Below are 13,852 nucleotides of genomic sequence, written 5' to 3'. Positions count from 1 at the left end.
AAAAAAAAAAAAAAAAGAAAGAAAGAAAAAAAAAAAGAAATTTCTCACAAACACAAATTGAAATCTTTTTTTTTTAGTCTACTACTGGGACCTTGGGTGGGAAATGCATCACTGTTGGAGGTTCTAAATATCTACACCCATAGCCTTTCATTTCTTCTTCACCTGCAGCCAAGCCCAAAAAATCTGACTTCTGATCCTTCAGCTCTACTGAACTGGCTTCTCAGGCACTGCCATTCTTCAAATGTTTCTTTGGCACCAGAATCCTTTGGGTACCACCAAGCTTAGGAGAAATTTCTGGTTCTGAAAATCCTACCCCTCTTACTGACGAAAATACAACATCGTGCAAAACAAGGAAAATCATTCTAAGAGCAGCCGTGTTACTCCCAGGCAGATCCTTCACCCGTCACCACCTGAGGCGACTCCTGGTGGACTGAGCTCCAACCCTCCAGAAAACAAGCCTCCTCTTTCTTTATGGTGTCAACAACCCCTCCCTGGACTTCTTTCATCTTAAAATCTCTCTCTAGGACGCCTGTGGTGCTCCTTCTATTACTTCTTTCTTCTTTGACAGGAAAAAGGAAGTCACCATCACTAGGCTTTGTAGACCTCACTGAATCATCCCTACCACCTCAGGAGGTGCTTCAAGGTGCCCCAGCCTATGTGGTAATGAACCTGGGCTCAGAAAGGCTAAGTAAGCTGCCCCAAGTCCCACAGCTTCCAAATTGCCCATTTGGACCCCAGATTTGGCAGCCTCTTTTCCTGGAGGTTTTTCCTCCCCTGTGCCTCTCACTAGGTCCCCAAGAGTCTGTCTCTAGTTCTCAATGAGCCGATGCTCTTGTTTTCAGTTATATTCATCGTCTTCAGCCCTGACCTCTGTGGAAACTACGCCCAGGTCTCCACTGCTAACTCTGTTCCTTTCCCCTGCTCCAGGGCTGCACCACAGTCTGCTGGCCTTCCCCAGCGTGTTCCTCTGGCTGGCCTGGTGGGGTCAGTCAAGAGGGGAGATGAGACAAGTTCCGGGGCTGGTGACAATGGTCAGTCAGAAAACAATGGGGGCCTGACTGCAATGGGAGGTGTGCAAGCAGTAGGGAAGGGTGGTGCAAGGACTTTCAGTCCTGAACAGGAATAAATGATATCTCTGTATTGTTTAAATTAGATAATTACCAGTCCATGCTATCAGCACGAACGTCTGATGACTAATAGTCTAAACAGCACAACCATATGAAACCACTCTGCAGACACCCACAGTTTCTGCCAATCTCTCTCCCAGAACTGGGGAGGGGCCGTGAAGGGTTTAGCATGCTGGGTTCTTAGGCAACTGTTCAAGCCTCTCTTAAAGGTATGCATTTTTATTTGTTTCTAGAAAATGCGAAGATAGTCATTTTAAACTCTTTTGCAGACATCAGTATTTTTAAAGTTTGGTTCTTTCCACCAAAAATGAAGTTGATATGGTTCATAAACTTGAAATGAGTAACTCAAGCACTAGATGCTGATAAGCTTCAGAAGGAAAGGTTTGAACTGAACTATTTTCCTTCTTAGAAACATAGGCTTGTGATATGTACTAATCTCTATCAATAGTGTATGCAAAGCATTTTACTTTAAACAAACCTTACAGTAATTTGCATTCTTGTTCTGCAGGTTTGAATCAGGTTCTCTCAAGCAATTTTTAAGAGTCAGAATATGGTTATTAAAACTATGGATTTTTAAAAAAATTGTAAGGTTAAATTTTAACGCTCTTGTGGGTAGAACTTTAAACAAAGAGAAAGGTACCACACTGGGACCCAAAACAAGGGGCTACGCCCAAGCCCTGCCACCAATACACAGCTAGCTGTCTAACCCCTTGTGATCACAGCTCTCACCCTGGGAGTCTCAGCTTCTTCACTCTAAAATAAGGGTGAGGAATCTTTGAGGTTCACTTGGCTACAAAATTTAAGACACACTTTGTGTTGGTCATGTCTTAAACTGTAGGGTTATAAGTATATGAACTAGGAAGTTTGTTTACTGGGAATGGAGCCTCTGACAGGTCCCATCCGGATCCCTTTTAGATGGTCTTAGTCTGCTATGGCTCCTGTAACAGAACACCATCAACTTGGTGACTTACAAACATGAGAAACCTATTTATGACAGTTCTGGAGGCTGGAAAGCCTAAGCTCAAGGCACCAGCAGATTCGGGGTCTTATAAGGGCCCACTCCCTAGTTCACAGTGGGCCATCCTTCTGCAATAGCTTCCTTGGCAGAATGGGCCAGGGGCTCTCTGGGGTTTATAAGGACACTAATCCCATCTGAGGGTACAGCCCTCATTACTTAATCCCCTCCCAAAGGATACTCACACCGGGGCATTGGCTTTCAACATATGAATGTGGGGGGACACAAACACTCAGTCTATAGGTGACTTTCTCTTCCGGGATTGCTCCCCAGTCTGGCCTATTCTTTCCTCATGGGCTGGTGAGAGAACAGGCTTGGGAAGGTCTCCAGCTTGGGAGAAACCTGGCCCCTGGACAGGTGTGCGGGGTACAGCTTAGCCCATTTTTCATTCAGGCCTCAAGTGGCAAGGCCTTTCCACTCCTTTCCTTGCATTCACCTTTCCTAACCAAGAGGGTAGTAAGATCTGAAAGGTCGAGTTCAGGCTGTTAAGTCCAGAGTAGGGCCAAAGGGACTACCGGGCCAGTAATTCTCCCAGTGCAACCACCAACAGAGCTCAGGCCTTCCCCAGTGTGATTAAATCCGAATCTCTGTGGGCAGGCCCAGGCATATGTATTTTTTTGGCTTGTTTTTGGATTTTTTTTTCTCTTGAGACAGAGTCTCACTATGTTGCTCTCAGTAGAGTGCCGTGGCGTCACAGCTCACAGCAACCTCAAACTCTTGGGCTCAAGTGATTCTCTTGCCTCAGCCTCCCATGAGGCTGCCTCAGACCATGGGTGTCTGCCACAACGTCTTGTTATTTTTTTGCTGTGTAGTTGTCATTGCTATTTACCAGGTCCCAGCTGGATTTGAACCTGCCAGCCTCGGTGTATGTGGCTGGTGCCATAACCACTGTTCTATACGCACCGAGCTTGAATATGTTTTTTTTTTTAAAGTTCTCTAGGTGATTCTGACACAAGATCAATATAGAAAAGCCCTACTTGGAAATCCTAAGACTGCCTGTGGCTGAGGTCAAAGGAAGATTTCACGATTAACACTTAACAAAAACTCATCTGATAGCTCCGATGTGGATGGCAGAACATGTTAGATTATTTATTAAAGAAACATAAAAGGAAATACAGTAAACACAAAATGCATTATTGCTAATGCTTTGATTGTATTCAAATTTTTATTTTTGAACAAAAAAACTTAAGACAATGATTTTAAATAATAAAACATGGTATATTCTAAGACACTGGTTTTGTTTTTTTTTTTCTTAAAAAAAGACAGTTTATTAAATTTGGACTTCTATAGTTCTGTTGTGATGCTTTAACATTTGTTTTATTTTTTACCAGTTTCTATCACTCCAAACCTGCTAAACAAGGAATCATTCTGTTTAAGTGAAGCTTCACTTTAAGGAAATACTCCACTACTACATTAAACACACACACAGAACAGTCATTTTTTTTTTTTTTTATATTTACAAAACACAAGAAGTCTGTCCAGCCATTTTGGTTTTGTTGTTACATTGCGCGTACTGAGATCGGCGGAAAGCTAAGTAATAAAACTCCACTTCAGCAGTGCAAACGATGGCATCAACCAAACTTCATTAAACAAACCAACAAACCGCAAACATGGTCAGCAGAGTTCAACTCATGTAATAGTGATTAAAAAAATAAACATGTAGTGGGTCACAACTAGACTGGTTTTTACTGTGCAACTTTCCTCAGGGAACAATGTACCCATTTCATATAAAGAAAGGAATATGCATCCAAGCCTTTGTTCGTAAAACAAAAAAATGCCCTTCAAACAAATTTATCATAAGGCAAAGAAAGGGGGCAAAAAAGGAAAAAAGGATGAGGCAGTTTGGCCCACAGAAAAGCTTTAAATATAATATGGATACACACGTATAGCTATATTGCATTTTAAACCATGTAGACAGTCATTAGACAATTGGATGAATTGGCTCAGTAAAGTGAAAAGGTTTGTTTTCTATAAGTATGTAGTTATTGCTAATATGCTACACAGTATGCTTTCATATGGAAACGGTAGTTACTTAGACTCTGAAGCTGTCGTATTGCCAGTGTTAGCCCTGGAGTAGGCATTCATAAGGACAACGTGCCATCTGATCCCGAAGAAAAAGAAAAATACCACTATAAAAAAAAAAAAAAAGGCTTATGCACTGTCCCTTACATTTTTGCTTATTTTTAAAAAACAAAAACAAGTCCAGTTCACCACAAGTTAAGCACAAACTGCCAAGCAAGTTTATCGGCATGAGAAGTGAAATACAGCATGCATTTACAGCTAGCGCTCAGCTCATCTAGTCTACTCTGCCGTACAAACTGGAATACAAAAACCCAATTTAAATAAGACTAGACTATCATAGCTAAAAAAAAAAAAAAAAAAAACACACTCACAGTAGACTTAGTTTGATACCGACTAATTCTAAGAGTAAAATGCATCCTGTTCCCTCTTAATACTCTACTGCAATTTATTTATTGATGGCTAGAATATTTACTTACTTAAAAAAGATATTAAATACCTGTATCATGAAATTACATTCTTATTAACAGTAAGACATACTGTGTAAGAAAATAGCTCACGTGAAATGTGTCTGAAATGCATTTTTCCTTACAACTATCAAAACATCCACTCACACTAAAACAAAACCACTCCCAACCCGCCCCCCGCCCCCCAAAAAAAGTTAAGGAAAAGATGGGGTGGGTCGGGTAAGGAGCAGGGAAGGGAAAGATTGAGCTATACTAATTACAGCACAGTGATTAACAATGGTTCAAGACAGAACCAACGAGAGTTGGTCAAAAAGATGCCTTTGATACATGGCTACAATTGAAAACCAAACTCAGCCACTTTTGGTTCATTGCAGTAAGACCAAAAAAATATCACTTACAGATTCATATAAATACTAGACTCCAGCTCTTTTTATTATTATAGTTTTTAAAAGTTTTTTCCCGTTTGTTTCTGCAAGGCCTAGCTACCTTATCACAATTTATATTTGCTCTGCAACGACTATAAGAGGTAGGCATAAAGCATAAAAAGTTTCTTAGTACCTCGCTGTGGGTTGTTCAACTGCATAATCAAGACCATTCACACTGGACGTGAATGGTCATTACCTTCCAGTGTTTTCTAAACCCCCCAAGCTGCTGCCATCCCACCCACAAACATCCTCAAAGAGTGTACTCACAAATAAGAAACTTTCTCTACTGAAAGATACTGACATAGTGTTTGTTGCAGAGCTTTCATCTATATATGCATTTATTTATCTATTTTAAAAAAATAAACAGCAACATAAAACAAACCCAGGTTCCTAGAACCAGTTCTCTTGATTTTCTATTTCCACAAAATAAAGTGTATCATTTGGCCAAGACTACAGATGTGTTTTTTTTTTTTTCACAGACGCAAGTGCCATGCAAAAATAAATTAAAGAACAGATACCAAAACATACATGTGATAAAACTACTGAAGGTAGATCTTTAAAAGCATTTATATAAACATAATTTATAATACTTCTCTTTTTTCCTTTATATACAGTCACAAAGCTGTAGTTATACGTCAAGGATTTCCTCTGCTGTACCCCCACAGCGCAATCTGTAGCGACCAGTTCTCCAGCTTATCGTCGGGTCCCATAATGCCGACAAAAAAATGTATATTGTCATGGATTCTCGGATGAACCAAGCGACAGCATAATCAAGTTTTGAAAAACACAGTGTGCCACCCTAGAAATTGAAAACAAACAAATAATGTACTCACTGTCAGACTGAAGACAGCGCAAGAATGAAAATTCTTGAATTTTATATTTCTGAGTGTGATACATAAAATCAAGTCTGTTTAACTTCCATTTGGGATCCTTCATAAAAGTGATTGTCAAATCAACTGGAAGTTGCAAATCAAGTTAAGTTTTGTGTCAACATTCCATTAGAGAAAGTAATGTTGATATTAACCTTCAATGGGAAGCTGAATAATGGCCAGATAGATTTTCCTTAACTCTTTCTAAATTAAAATAGCTGGAGTTCCGCTGAATGACTGCCAGCCTTTTCATGCCTAGCCACATACCTGGACACCCCTGAGTTGAATGTAGTCAAATATGAACCACGCCAGGCAATGACACATGAAAAATACCATAATATCCCATCTGAACACATGGTGGGCTGCCCATCCAATAATTAAACTGGCAACGAAGCATTCTGAAATTGGTTCACAAATTATCGTAAGAGGAAGCATGTTAATTCTCAATTTGGTCCACCTAAAAGAATAAAAGGAATTTCTTTAAAACAACAGCTGGTTATAAGAGTTATTAGCTATCATTTAATAATAAAAAAAAGTTATTGTTCCTTTCCCCAAATAATCAACTTTTTACCCTGTTATATAGAGTTTCTTTAAGTGAATGAATCTCCTTTTTATTTAATATAACAAAGAAAAATTGGTAAATTTATCTGTATGGTGTATACCCTGATGAATATAGGTTATAAAATTTAACCAAAGTACAGAAAATTAGAAAATAGATCAGTATATTAAAAACATTTAAAGTCTCAACATCTCACTTGAATGCTTTTAGTCTAACACAGAACTGAAAACAAAACAACAAATAAATGTATATACATCTATCTATCTATCTATCTATATATATTTTTTGGAGACAGTCTCACTCAAGTCTCCCTGGGGTTGAGTGCCATGGTGTTGTAGCTCACAGCAACCTCAAACTCCTGGATTCAAGTGATCTTCTTCTTCTTTTTTTTTAAACTAAGTTTATTTATTTATTTTGTTGTTGCAGTTTGACCAGGGCTGGGTTTGAACTCACCACCCTCGGTATATGGGGCTGACACCCTACTCACTGAGCCACAGGCACCACCCCTCAAGTGATCTTCTTGTCTCAGCCTCCCCAGTAGCTGGGAATATAGGTGCCTGCCACAATGCCCAGCTACTTTTTCTATTTTTAGTAGAGACAGGGTCTCCCTTTGCTCAGCCTGGTCTCGAACTCCTGAACACAAGTGATCCACCAGCCTCTACCTCCCAGAGTGCTAGGATTACATGTGTGAGGCACCGTACCTGACTCCAAAAATATATTTAGACATTAAATTTATTTTAATGTAGAAGGTAAACTCTTATTTTCTATAAGTAAACCAAACCAAACTTTGACCTTTACATCTATTTTTTAAAAGCCATGTAAATATCCCCTCTCCCTTTTCTTTTAACATAAAAAGAAGACAGTTGATTTACCTGATCATTCTGGATTGAAACTGAGATATTGAGTACGAGCCAGAGTTTTGCATTGCAACTTGGGTGGACATTGCAAACCTCCATCCTCTGAAAATTAAGGCAATTATAAAATAAGCTATGCAGAACACATGCAAGTATGCCTGGTTACGCGTTTGTTAATCACAACAACCTGCTGCACTCAAGGGAGCCCAGTCCTCAGCAGTCGCACTTATACTTATGGATGTTTTAGCAATTACGGCATTATCTAATCTCATGGGAGACACTAGGAAACCAAGTACCACATGACCACCATCAGGAGAACTTTTGTTTTCTTTTTTTTTTTTTTGAGACAGAGTCTCACTATGTTGCCCTCAGTAGAGTGCCATAGTGTCACAGCTAATAACAACCTCAAACTCTTGGGCTTAAGTGATTCTCTTGCCTCAGGCTCCCAAGTAGCTGGGACTACAGGTCCCTACCATGACGCCTGGCTATTTTTTGTTGCAGTTGTCATTGCTGTTTACCTGATTTGGGCCGGGTTTGAACCCGCCAGCCTCAGTGTATGTGGCTGGCACCCTAACCACTGTGCTATGGGTGCCAAGCTCATCAGAAGAATTTTTAAAACACACTCAGTTTTTTTTCTTTTTTTTTGAGACAGAGCCTCAAGCTGTCCCCCTGGGTAGAGTGCCGTGGCATTACAGCTCACAGCAACCTCCAACTCCTGGGCTCAAGCGAGTCTCCTGCCTCCGCCTCCCAAGTAGCTGGGACCACAGGCGCCCGCCACAACGCCCGGCTATTTTTTGGTTGCACCCGTCATTGTCGTTTGGCGGGTCCAGGCTGGGGATTCGAACCCGCCACCTTAGGTGTACGTGGCTGGCACCTTAGCCGGTTGAGCTGTAGGCGCCGAGCCAACACACTCAGTTTTTAAAACCACATTTTAAATAAATTATCACGAAGGGCAGCAATCTCTTTTAAAATCAAACTAGTATTTTGTGATAAATGCTAAGTCAAAAATAGGACTCTAAGGTAGTATCTTAGCAAAGCATCAAATAATTTATTGAGAAATTTTAAAATTTGAAATAATATTACTTAAATTTTCACCTACTGGCTTATGAATACATAGATAGTTTTATTATTATTTATTTATTTTTTGGCTGGGGCTGTGTTTGAACCCACCACCTTTGGTATATGGAGCCGGTGCCCTACTCCTTTGAGCTACACACATTGCCCAGTTTTATTATTATTATTTTTTTAAAGTTTAATAGATTTAGGGGGTATAAATAGTTTTTGTTATATGGTGAAACTGCATAGTGAAGAAGTCTAGGCTTTTAATAACCCATCACCTGAACCACTGATAGATTTCATTCTCCTATAACATGTAGAAATTTACATCTATGTACTAATGAAAATTCACACAGAGAAGCCTCCTTTTAATCACTTCAAAACGCATTAATTTGAAGACTTTAGAGGAATCAGAACATTTACTTGCTTCATTAGTACATATCTGTAATTATGTAATTCGAATAGGAACTACTTTCCAAAATTATTAATCTACTCTGTACTCATGAGCAAGGAATAAAATTTAAAAAGCCCTAATCTACAGGTCGAACAGAAAGAGTAAATCAACAGAAGTTAGGTAATACAAATACTCAGGCTTAATTTCGTTTTCTTACCGGTCAGCTATAGCTTTGGCCATAAAGTAATCTTCAGCAATGTATTGAGCAAAAGCTATGAGTCCTCCTGCTTGATCTAACACATCCTTTCTCATTAAACAAGACATTCCTGTTACACATTTGAAACCAGTGACGTTGGCAGAGATATAGTACCTTGGATGGGAAGTTCCAAAATATACCTGCCCCCAAAACACAAATGTATACAATTAGTTTCGTGTTAAAAGTACGTTTATAAACTTTTTCCTAATTATTTGTAAAAAATATAACTGAGTACACATCCTGTTATTCTTACGTATAACCACCCGAATAAAAAGTGGTACACTATAGTGTTTATACATAGCCAATAGTAAAAATTTATGAAGAGGTTAAGATTTTAATTAGTTAAATTAAATTTAATAAAATTTAATTTGGATACAAAGTTAAGACACATAAAAATATTGCTCACTGACACATATAATAAATACTTAATGTATCCTGTTTTTAGGATGTTCATGTAAAAATATATAAACACACATATCTACTTATTTTATTTGGATCACTATACCGATACACGTGTGTGTAGACATGCTCATACACACACACCATCTTCCCCATTCCCCCAATTTCGTTTTTCAATGTATTTTTCATAAATAAAAGGGATATTAAAATTCTATCTCCCATCTCACACTGCTCTTTCCCCAGATATACTCCAAAGTCATGAAATATGCCAGCTGATAAGTCAAGGGTAGAAATCACTCCAATTATCAGACAAAAACTGTATTTATTATTTACACTTCAGATAAACCGCCTCTACTAATAAGCTTGAAATAAAGAATAATAATCTTTTCTCAATGGCAGGGGTTACACAGAGTAAGGAAAAGAAAATTTTAAGGGATGATTATGATTCTTCCTACCTACTCCACGTCCAGACTCCAATGAAGATCTGGTATTTGTGGGACTGAATCGAACCTAACTTCCAAGACCAGAAGCACACATCTGAATTCCTTACGCCATTATTGAGTGAGGTCTTAGGAATGAGGTGGAACTAGGGACTGAGTTGAAGGCTCCTAGGATTTCTTTTTTTTTTTTTGAGACAGAGACTCAAGCTGTCCCCCTGGGTAGAGTGCCGTGGCATTACAGCTCACAGCAACCTCCAACTCCTGGGCTCAAGCGAGTCTCCTGCCTCAGCCTCCCAAGTAGCTGGGACCACAGGCGCCCGCCACAACGCCCGGCTATTTTTTGGTTGCAGCCGTCATTGTTGTTTGGCGGGTCCGGGCTGGGGACTCGAACCCGCCACCTTAGGTGTACGTGGCTGGCGCCTTAGCCGGGTGAGCTATAGGCGCTGAGCCGCTCCTAGGATTTCTTTACAGCCTACAATGATTACTCTGGTCTATCTCCATTCACTCTAAGCATGGCAGAGTGACTTCTAGGGATCAAACCTACACTAGTAGAATGGGCGTATTCTGGAGGGTGTCTATCATTGGTATACACACCAACTTGGATATTGCTAAGACAAAAATGCAATGTAATATATGAGAATACAGAGTATTTTATTTTAAAGCAGATACCCCAAGTTTCTTTTACTTAACCAAAGCTCTGGCATTTAATGATTTTGTGTAGTAAGATAAATATTCATAGGCAACAACTAAGAAAGAGCTTGTGGTTCAAGTTGCCAAAGGTCAAAAGCAAGTCCTGATTGACGTACCTTTACCCTTTCAGATCTGCAGCAATCATAAGATTGCAATTCAAAGGAATATAAATACAGATATGCTTAAGAGCAAGTTGATTATTTATTTTATTGAGACAGAGTCTTACTGCTACCATGGGTTGAGTGTCATGGTGTCACATCTTACATCAAACTCAAACTCTTGGGCTCAAGTGATCCTCCTGCCTCAGCCTCCTGAATTAGGCGGGACTACAGGCACCTGCCACAACACCCAGCTAGTTTTTCTATTTTTGTAGAGATGTGGTCTCACCCTTGCTCAGGCTGGTCTTGAACTCCTGAGCTCAAACAATCTACCTGCCTCGGCCTCCCAGAGTGCTAGGATTATAGGCATGAACAACTGTGCCTGGCCCAAGTTGATATATTTAAAGAGTGAAACCATGTAACCCTGCCTTATAACCATAACACAAGTTTTTCGTCCTAAATTTTTAACAGTACAAGAATGATTAAGTACAGCACTGGATGTACACATGATAGACTATGATACAGCCTAGTATCATAGTCTAATAACTTTATGCAAAGTTATTAATATGGGAAAAACTTATTAAGTGACAAAAATAAGATGCAAATTGCTTTTAAAGCATTATGTCAACTATGTTTTTTAAAAGGGCACATAGAAAAATATCCAAAGTACCCAAATGTGAAAACAAAAACAAAATTCAATTTTTAAAAACAGAAACTTCCTCGAATTGGGGGTTTGTTTTGTTTTTTTGCTTCTTATACTTTACCATAATTTAGTTTCCAATACACAAGTTAATTTTTATTGTACATTGAAGAGAAAAAATTAGAAGGAAAACATAAGTTTCTCAGATAACTATTAAAAGCCTGTTTCAAAAGGAAATCAAATGGATTTTATGACAACTTATATGAACAAGTTTTTTTCCTTGTATATTTGAAATAATTCTTGATATTTAAAAAAGGTTCTTTTCAGATTGAATCTTTGAAAGAACAACATAATATGTCCTTTTGTGCAAGTCAGTGGTCTAGAACTGAAGGTAAGCACCATAAGAAAAGGAATATACTGTATTCAGCTGGCAGTTAAGACCATAAGACATTTCCTGTTCATAGCCATTCACTGCCAGGGTGCAGTCAGGGGCCCAGAATTTCCTCACTAATGAAAACAGCTGTTTTCAACCTGAGGATTCTAGAACTTCACAGCAGGTTCCCAAATAGACTTAATACAATACTTGCAGACGGTTAGTCCCAACTCCTGGAATATGGCTCAAGCTCCTGGGATCTGATAACATGAACATTATTTATAACCACCATACTTACCTGTTCTAATGTGGCAGCAAAGCCCTGTCTGTCTGCTACGTAAGGCAGCCCATGAACCAAGCCTACTTTCTCTGTCATTTGATTAACCATGTCAGTAAGTGTGTCTGGAATTACTACAATTAAAAAAAAAAAAAGGGCAGGGGGAGGAGAGAAAAAAAATTGGTTTTTAGTAAAATGTCTACTGGAGTAAAAGATATTTTGTGAATTGTTATTAACTTAATAAAAATAAAATCTTTAAACAGGTCGGGTCTAATAAAACAAATCTCAACCACCTTTCTGAGTAGAATATACATTTTCAAAAAGGCAAAATTTATAAGTTAATTTACTATACACATTCTCAGCCCACTATATACCTAATATGTACCAGAGGCAGGATACACCTTGGAAACGTTGACCCTCACGTCAGAACCTCCAAATTCAAACAAAGATAGTAAGTCCCAGTAGAAAAGGCTCAGTAGCTTTCTACTCTTCAACCACAGGAAATGAGCCTCTAGTTTCTCTGTGGGTATAATATGTACCTGACTTCACAGAATTGCTAACAGGAATGGACTGTGATGCGCGCGTGCGCGCGCGCACACACGCGCGCACACACACACACACACACACACATATTTTATTTTTCTCCCATCAGTCAGCCCTTCATCCTTTTCACCAGTTCCTCCAGCCAGGCTACTGTGGACGAGTCAATGTGAGGCTTGGACAGCCCAGGCGAGGCCCCTTACTTGAATGCCTCTCCCACAGGGAGGATGCCCTGGCCTCTCTGCTCTAGGCTTGGCTGAGGGGAGGTAGGGTATGCTGAGCCCACCCCCCAGGAAACCAAGCCAGGAACTGTGATTATATTTAACAGACATTAGTTTACTGAAAAACGTAAATATATGATAGTAAACAATGTGAAGAATGAACACACTCTGGGTTGATAGATCTGCCATGTTCCTAAATTAATCCACAGACATGGTATGCTTACACGAATTTTCAAATTTGTATTTTAAGCTAATAAAAAAAATTTTTTTAATTGCCCTACCTTCAAATAGCAAACACATTGTATCATACCATCTTATGTGACTATTTATTATTTCCTTTGAGTCTTTAAGAACTAAATCTATGATGCAAAACAAAGTTGGCCCTTAGATACTCACAATCTAGGTCTGTGGTTCTCATCTGGTGACAACTTTGCCCCACCGGGGACATCTGTCAATGTCTGGAGACATTTTTTGTTGATACAACTGAGAAGGGGGTGTGCTACCAGGATCTAGCGGGTAGAGGCCAGCGTGCCTGCTCAACATCCTCCTTAACAGTTCTCACAGCAAAGAACTGTCAACAGGCCCAAAATGTCAACAGTGTTGAGGGCGAAAAACTTAAGGTAATTAGAACGTTAAAAAAATAATAATAAAACATTGAAACTACTATAAGTGTTTGAAAGGAGTGACAAATGTATTTTCAGATTGTTTTTGGCATTTTATCATCAAATAGTTTTATAAAGTAAATAAGAAAAACCTCACCTCTTATTCCACTATCACAAATCCATATAAGATCGTACTTCGCAACTTCATATCCTGGCATTAAATTATTAATTTTAGGATTAATGCCAACCTTTTTGCCACCTAAAAATGTTGAGGACATGGTAGTAAAAGATATATGTTAACATTAAGAATTTAAATGAACATACTCTCATGTTATTTTTTTACATTCACAGTTATCCATAATATTACTTAGGAAAAAAGTGAGCACTTTGAGAATTATGTCATTTATCTTTGAAAATTTAGTGTTTCAGTTTTTCTAATTCTTAAATTCTCGCATTGGCTCGGCGCCTATAGCTCAACCGGCTAAGGCGCCAGCCACGTACACCGAAGGTGGCGGGTTCGAATCCCCAGCC

The 13,852-nt window shown here is 39.0% G+C and overlaps 1 protein-coding gene and 1 non-coding gene across 2 annotated transcripts in view; both read right to left on the bottom strand.

Moving 5' to 3' along the window:
- Positions 1–3,396: 3,396 nt before the first annotated feature.
- The window catches only part of UGCG (UDP-glucose ceramide glucosyltransferase), a 45,487-nt gene continuing 35,031 nt past the window's right edge, over positions 3,397–13,852 (bottom strand). The window contains exons 4-9 of the mRNA XM_003785221.3: positions 13,479–13,580; positions 11,980–12,092; positions 9,003–9,181; positions 7,354–7,440; positions 6,190–6,379; positions 3,397–5,852 (exon numbers count right to left, since the gene is read on the bottom strand). Coding sequence (XP_003785269.1) covers positions 5,682–5,852; positions 6,190–6,379; positions 7,354–7,440; positions 9,003–9,181; positions 11,980–12,092; positions 13,479–13,580 — 842 coding nt within the window. The 3' untranslated portion in view covers positions 3,397–5,681. The remainder of the gene's footprint in view (positions 5,853–6,189; positions 6,380–7,353; positions 7,441–9,002; positions 9,182–11,979; positions 12,093–13,478; positions 13,581–13,852) is intronic.
- Positions 12,664–12,803, bottom strand: LOC111723724. The gene has a single exon (XR_002772211.1).

This window comes from Otolemur garnettii, unplaced genomic scaffold, assembly GCF_000181295.1.
Source record: "Otolemur garnettii isolate 467f Iridium unplaced genomic scaffold, OtoGar3 scaffold00014, whole genome shotgun sequence".
Lineage (NCBI taxonomy): Eukaryota > Metazoa > Chordata > Mammalia > Primates > Galagidae > Otolemur > Otolemur garnettii.
The sequence above is the reverse complement of the archived record's forward strand: the minus strand, read 5'-3'. Positions and strand labels throughout refer to the sequence as shown.